This window comes from Sinocyclocheilus grahami, unplaced genomic scaffold (genome assembly GCF_001515645.1).
Source record: "Sinocyclocheilus grahami isolate Dianchi unplaced genomic scaffold, SAMN03320097.WGS_v1.1 scaffold2285.1, whole genome shotgun sequence".
Taxonomy (NCBI): domain Eukaryota; kingdom Metazoa; phylum Chordata; class Actinopteri; order Cypriniformes; family Cyprinidae; genus Sinocyclocheilus; species Sinocyclocheilus grahami.
The window spans coordinates 8325-16713 of record NW_015507464.1 but is presented as its reverse complement, the minus strand read 5'-3'; the positions used below and the strand labels follow the sequence as shown (position 1 = coordinate 16713).

Sequence of the window (8389 nt, the reverse complement as noted above, 5' to 3'; positions counted from 1 at the left end):
ATTACTGCATTCACGCACTCCTCGGATGCTCTCGTTTCCCGAGTTGTGCTTTTAAGTCGGACTACAAAGATGTGTTGGATTTGTATTATTAGAGCTTCCCGACTTGAGTTCACGTGCATTTTCTCAGTCAGGAAATTATTTTTCACGTGCGGTGCCGGTGATGATGCTTCTTATGTCTGTTTCGGAGAACCAGAGGACAAATATTTCAATCGATCGCTCAGGCATGGCATCGAAATCTGCGTTCTGATTCGGTTCTAGTACATACTGGTTACATAGGTACCGGTGCCATATTGGTACCGGGTTTCGGTACCCAACCCTAGTAGCTCTGCAAAAAATAAAAAATAAAAAGAATTTTAACCCAACAGTTGGGTTAGTCCATATTTGACCCAACATTGGGTTGAAAGCTGGAGTTTGTTTATTAAGCGTGCAGAACAACCACCCAATAAAACATTACAATAATCTAACCTTGAGGTCATGAACGCATGGATTAACATTTCTGCATTTGACATTGAGAGCATAGGTCGTAATTTAGATATATTTTTGAGATGGAAAAATGCAGTTTTACAAATGCTAGAAACGTGGATTTCTAAGGAAAGATTGCAGTCAAATACCACACATAGGTTCCTAACTGATGACGAGGAATTGACAGAGCAGCCATCAAGTCTTAGAGAGTGTTCTAGGTTACTACATGCAGAGTTTTTAGGTCCTATAATTAACACCTCTGTTTTTTCAGAATTTAGCAGTAAGAAATTACTCATCATCCAGTTTTTTATATCGACTATGCATTCCGCTAGTTTTTCAAATTGGCATGTTTCGCTGGGCTGCAAAGAAATATAGAGCTGAGTATCATCAGCATAACAGTGAAAGCTAACACCGTGTTTCCTGATGAGATCTCCCAGAGGTAACATGTAAAGCGTGAAGAGTAACGGCCCTAGTACTGAGCCTTGAGGTACTCCATACTGCACTTGTGATCGATATGATACCTCTTCATTCGCTGCTACGAATTGATGGCGGTCAGATAAGTACGATTAGAACCATGTACTAATGCACTTCCACTAATGCCAACAAAGTTTTCTAGTCTATTCAAAAGAATGTTGTGGTCAATAGTGTTAAACGCAGCGCTAAGATCCAGTAGCACTAATTGAGAGATACAACCACGATCAGATGATAGGAGCAGGTCATTTGTAACTCTAATGAGAGCAGTCTCAGTACTATGATACGGATTAAATCCTGACTGGAAATCCTCACAGATACCATTTTTCTCTAAGAAGGAATATAATTGTGAGGATACTATATTTTCTAGTATCTTGAACAGAAAAGGGAGATTCGAGATCTGTCTGTAATTAACTAGATCTGTGGGGTGAAGTTGTGTTTTTGTTAATGAGAGGCTTAATAACAGCCAGTTTGAAGGTTTTGGGGACATATCCTAATGACAATGATGAATTAATAATAGTCAGAAGAGGATCTATGACTTCTGGAAGCACCTCTTTTAGGAACTAAGATGGAATAGGGTCTAACATACATGTTGGTTTAGATGATTTAACAAGTTTATACAATTCTTCCTCTCCTATAGTAGAGAATGAGTGGAATTGTTCCTCAGGCGGTCTATAGCACACTATCTGATGCGATACTGTAGCTGATTGCTGCATGGTTACAATTTTATCTCTAATAGTATCGATCTTGGAAGTAAAGTAGTTCAAAGTCATTACTGCTGTGCTGTTGGGAAATGTCAACGCCTGTTGATGCTTTATTTTTCGTTAATTTAGCCACTGTATTGAATAAATACCTGGGGTTATGTTTGTTTTCTTCTAAAAGAGACGAAAAGATAAAAAAAACAGGTGAGTATATATACAGTATATATATATATATATATATATATATATATATATATATATATATATACTGTGTCTGTGAATATTAAACTCCAAAAAGACAATTTAAATATGAATGTTTTATCAGAAAAGAGTTTGTGGAAAAAAAAAAAGATTAATTATTATTATTTATTAATTTTAGATGTTTACATTTGGAAAAGCTGTCATTGCAAAAAATGTGTTTATGTATATATATTCTGTTTATGTAGGCCAGTGTTTCTCAAACCTGTCCTGGAGTACAGATATAGGGAGACATACAAAATGTGCAGTGCTGGGGGTACTTCATGGAGAGGTTTGAGAACCCCTGATGTAGGCTATATACTGTATTCTATATACAGATGCTGATATTCTTTATGTGTAGGCTATATTATAGTACAGTATAGTCAAAAGTTTGGACACACTTCCCATTCGTGTGTCCAAACTTTTGACTATACTGTACTATAATATAGCCTACACATAAAGAATATCAGCATCTGTCTTTTTTTTACTCCCTAATATCGGCATCGGCCCCCAAAAAAACCCATATCGGTCGGGCTCTAGTCTAAACACTAGGGATGCAACAATACAGTTAGTCCACGGTCCAATACATATCTCGGTTTTTAACCATGGTTTTCAGTTTGGTTCGGTTCTGATAGCTTGGCACATCAAAGTGTTTTCTGCAACAAATGAACATTAAAAAAAACTCATATAAAACTCTGCACACTGGGAAAAGCGTGGATTACTTAACAGTTCTTTTGAAAGAGGTATTATTCATATTTTACCCCAAAATAGGATGGATTGGCCATTATTGAGCGCTATAAACACATTAATGTGTGTTTCTGGCAGCCAGAGGGCGCCCTCGCGCAGAAAATGCACACATGCATCACAGAAGTAATAGAACTGATGACGTTCCAGGAAATCCCTGATATGGATAAAGACATTGCAATCACTGCAACTGACTAAAAAGAAGATATAACGTTAAACGTTTTGAATGATGAAACATAAGGACAATGTGTTCTGTGTTCTTAAAGCCATCTCGGGTATTTTCATAATGATTAAGTATATTTGTAAGCCATTTCTAATCGACATATCCTTTATTACAGTATTGAATATATATATATATAAAGCCATTTTTCTAAAAGCGTGCATTATCTTTATTATATAATTGTCAAAATCTTACATTTAATCAGTAAATAAAAATAATAAATAATTTGGGCTATTATCAAGCAAATGAAATCGGTATCAACAGAATTCATCTTTGCAATGCAGAGGAAACACAGAAGCTGCATCTGAAGTGGCATTTAGATGCATTTACACAGTCGTAAGAATGCATTTAATCTGCAGCTACAAATGCATAAATAGTGTTTTGATATATTATACGTAAAAGGTTGAATACTGATATTTGAAATCATTTAAAAACTATAAATGTGAAATTAAAACCACCGCTAGGTGATCTTGATCGTAAGTGAGTCATTGCGATTGAACCGAATCATTTAAACGGTTGATTCATTCAGGAGCGAAACACCGTCATGTTGCTCAGTTCACACTTGGCGTCTTTTTTGAAGCTGCCAGCATCTGTTTTACATTATAATCCTATGAGTCAACAGTGTTTTCAAAAAAGTCCTGAGCGCTTTAAAAGCCACCGCCAACGTGGCTCAGAGTGTCTTTTCAAGATGAAAAAAAGTTCAACTTTTCTGAAAAAAAAATCCTTCGTCAACCGCCTTTTTGACAGCTGACCAATCACAAGCGAGTATCGAGTCGTTTCAACAAAAACAACAAAATAACAAAAACGGCAAGAAAAATGGAGAAGATAGCCGGGAGATAGATCATACTAGTTTCTGAGCACAAGGAGTTGTATATGAGCACAAAACTCTATGTAATCTAAAATCTGCTGCTAACCGTGCATCATCCACCGGAGCTCCTGGACTAAACTGTTGGGTTACACTTTACTTGAAGGGGTGTGCATAAGACTGACATGACACCTTCATAATCATGACATGACACCTACATAATCGTGACATGACACATGTCATGAATATGAAGGTTTTTTTATGCATGTTTATGACAACTGTCATTAAGTGTCATTCACTCAGTTATGTAATTTTTAATGCAAAGATGACATTGTTTGAGATGTCTTTGCTATGGGCTATGGTTAGGGGTAAGGGTAGTGGTAGGGTTAGGTCAAATAATGTCATATTTGCATTAAAATTGACATAACTGAGCAAATGACACTTAATGACAGTGTGTCATGTCATGATTATGAAGGTGTCATGTCAGTCTTATGCACACCCCTTCAAGTAAAGTGTTACCAACTGTTGTAAGCACCATACAGTTTCCTCCCCAGTATAATGTTGCGCACCCACAAACATCGTTGTGAACCGACATTCTCCTCCCCATTAACTTCAAAACCCAACGCAAGAGCCAACTTTCTTGACATTTTCTGAAGCACACAGCACTAGGCTGCTGTTGCTATAGCAACAAAATACTCCCCGGCTGCTGTTTGTAACCAAAACGCACTTTATCACGTAATGTGTGCGTGCACGGTTTTGTTTGGTGTTTGCGATACACTCGATAACGTCAAATCGCACATCGTTAAAACAACAATTACAATATTATCGCAGACACCTAGACAGCCATCAGGACAAGACCACGGGAACCAGATGAGTCCTCTGCACAATCTGACTTTGCTGCAGCCTAGAATTAATCTGCTGGTCTCGTCTGGCCAGAGGAAAACAGCACACTATTTCCCTGTTTAATACTGTAAAGCTGCTTTGACACAATCTGCATTGTAAAAAGCGCTATATAAATAACAGTGACTTGACTTGACTGGACCCCTAGTTTCAGTCAATGATTTCGTCCGTCCAAAACTATTTTTCACCATAACCAAAAACTGCTGGATTGGCTGATTTGTTATTTGTTTGTTTGCTGAAATGTTGACTAGTTTTAACGATGGGTTTGTGTGTTTTGGGTTGATTTGCAGGAATGCCCCCGCCCCCTCCGCCCCGCATGGCTCCGCCCCTCTCTCTGTTCCCGCCTCCGCTCAATCCCAATGTGCTCAGCGCTCCGCCCAGCATCCGGCAGAAGTCACACGTGGTGACGGGCTCCTCCAGCGACTCCGCCCCCATGGCCCCACCTGCCCGAGGCTCCGCCCACCCGATGCCGCCACCCCCCGGCACCACGGCCACCATCGAGAAGCGGGCCGTGGTCTCGGGCCCCGGGACGTCCTTGGCCCCACCGGGCGGAGCCACCATCTCGGCCAAGCCGCAGATCATCAACCCCAAGACGGAGGTGACACGCTTCGTGCCCACGGCGCTCCGCGTGCGCAGGGACCGGGCCCCGGGCCGCAGAGACGAGGAGCCGCCCAAACCAGCGGCCGTGGCCAAACCCAGTCAGCCGCCTGGCGCCGCGCCGCCCGGCCTCAAGACCAAGGACCAGATGTACGAGGCCTTCATGCGCGAGATGGAGGGGCTGCTGTGAGCTTCTGCACATTCACCAGATTGTGGTTTATCTTCAGATGTGAATAAAGGCCAGATGTCAAACTCTGCTGCTCTTCAGTCTGTCAGTTCGTCTTTACAGCAAATGCTTCACAGGTCATTAGAAATAACCCATCACACTGTGGTGGAATTATGCATTTGGGGTACTTTATATTCATCCAAAATACATCATTTTGCAATCATCAAACTACCTTTAAAGGGCTCATATGGTGATGATGCTAAAAATAACATTATTTGTGACCCTGGACCACAAAAATGGAGATTCATCATTTGAATGCTGAATAAATAAGCTTTCCATTGATGTATGGTTTGTTAGGATCGGACAATATTTGGCTGAGATTGAGAAAATCATCTTTAAAGTTGTTCAAATGAAGTTCTTAGCAATGCATATTACTAATCAAACATTAAGTTCTTATATATTTACAGTAGGAAATTTACAAAATATCTTCATGGATCATGATCTTTACTTAATATCCTAATGATTTTTGGCTATTGCTACAAATATACCTGTGCTACTTATGACTGCTTTTGTGTATTTGGTGTAATGAAATGTTTACATGGTTTAAGGTTAAAAACACATTATTTTCCACATACTGTACATTATTGTTTCTCCTCTATGCCCCGTCTTTCTGAAACCCGTCGATTTTTACAAAGCTCATCGGTCTGAAAAGCGCTGTGTGCTCTGATTGGCCAGCTATCCAGTGCGTTGTGATTGGTCAAATACCTCAAGCGTGTGAAGGAAATGTTACGCCCCTCACCATATTTAGGAACACACAGCGTCTCCACGACAACAACACTACAGCGAGAATCAAAGTTACGCCTTCTTTCTTTGCATAAACGTTTGGGCACACAGTGACGTAGACATGTGGCGCATGTTTAAACCAGGCGTTTTAGGGAAGCGTGGACGAGTCTTAACTTTTAGAAAGAATATCTCTGAGTTTGAGACTTTAGTCTGTGCAACTTTACCGATCTTATAAATGCACAAACTCCAAAGAGAAATGAAAACTTGAAATTGCATCGTATGACCCCTTTAAGTACCTCAAAACAATATAAAACTACAATTATTTGTAAAATGCATCCTCGTGTTCATAATCATGACAATCTCCAGTGGCCTTTCTCATCGTCGCCATCTATTTTAAATGTAATAAAGCCACATATTCTGTAATTTGACTAAGATATTTTATGCAGATGTCAGTCACCCCCAGATAAAAAACTGATTTGAAACATGTAATAACAGTGTTAATGCTTGTTTACACCAGGAATGACTAAAACTATAACTATAAAGCTAATAAGGATAGTTTTAAGAATCATTCTAAAAGTGAAAGGAGTCCTCGGCTCAACTATAAGGATAACAACACAACGAGGAACGATGTCATTGGAATCTCCTTCAGAGTGTTAAACTCGTCGACGGCCAATCAGAATCCATCGATTTAAAAGAGCTTGAGCATTTAAAGAGATTAGAATGTGAACGCTAGTACAGTTATCATTATAGTTATTATTAGTTAATAGCTATACGCAGCTCATGGATGATTGGTATTGGCCTCGATCTACCCTCCTCCTAAACTCTTTGGCCCTGGTTAAATGACCACACACTTTCTCTCCGCCGGAGCTGTAGACAAGCTGAATGAAAAAGTTGATTATGAAGTATCACTCTCTCTCTCTCACACACACTCACTCTCACACACACACACACACACACACACACACACTCACTCACACACACTCTCACACACACTCACACACACACACTCTCACACTCACACACACACAATCGCTCTCACATACTCACACACACTCACTCACACACACTCACTCACTCACACACACTCTCACACACGCAAACTCTCACACACTCACTCTCTCACACACACACACAATCACTCTCTCTCACACACACACACACGATCACTCTCTCTCACACACACACACACACACACACACACACTCTCTCTCTCACACACACTGACACACACACACTCACTCTCTCACAGACACACACTCTCACTATCTCTCACACTCACACACTCACTCACTCACTCTCTCTCACAGACACACACTCTCACACACTCACTCACTCACTCTCTCACACAAACAGACACACACACACACCCACTCTCTCACACACACAGACACACACTCACACACAGACACACACACACACTCACTCTCTCTCACACACACACACAGACACACACTCACTCTCTCACACACATACACACAGACACACACACTCACTCTCTCACACACAGACACACACACACACTCACTCTCTCTCACACACACACACAGACACACACTCACTCTCTCACACAGACACACACACTCACTCTCTCACACACACAGACACACACACTCACTCTCTCTCGCACACACACACACACAGGTTTATTTTTGTGAAAAGTGGGGACTCTCCATAGGCGTAATGGTTTTTATACTGTACAGACCGTATATTCTATTGCCCTACACCAACCCTACCCCTAAACCTACCCCTCACAGGAAACTTTGTGCTATTTCAGATTTTCAATACACTCCATTCTGTGTGATTTATAAGCGTTTTGAAAAGTGGGGACATGGGGTAATGTCCTGAAAAGTCACCTTCTCCTTGTAATACCTATGTCATACCTTTGTCATTATACAAATGTATGTCCTCATTTATCACACACACGCACACACTCACTCTCTCACACACACATAAACGCACACACTCACTCTCTCAAACACACCCACACACTTACTCTCTCTCACACACATGCACTCACTCTCTCACGCACAAACACTCTCTCTCACACACACGCACACACTCGTACACACTCTCTCTCACACACACGCACACACTCGCACACACTCTCTCTCACACACACGCACACACTCGTACACACTCTCTCTCACACACACGCACACACTCGCACACACTCTCTCTCACACACACGCACACACTCGTACACACTCTCTCTCACACACACGCACACACTCGCACACACTCTCTCTCACACACACGCACACACTCGTACACACTCTCTCTCACACACACGCACACACTCACTC

General features: G+C 41.1%; 1 protein-coding gene across 1 annotated transcript in view; it reads left to right on the top strand.

Annotated features, from left to right (window-relative positions):
* LOC107574610 (WW domain-binding protein 11) overlaps positions 1–5393 on the top strand; it is a 17988-nt gene extending 12595 nt beyond the window's left edge. The window contains exon 12 of the mRNA XM_016261052.1: positions 4824–5393. Coding sequence (XP_016116538.1) covers positions 4824–5327 — 504 coding nt within the window. The 3' untranslated portion in view covers positions 5328–5393. The remainder of the gene's footprint in view (positions 1–4823) is intronic.
* The last annotated feature ends 2996 nt before the right edge of the window (positions 5394–8389 follow it).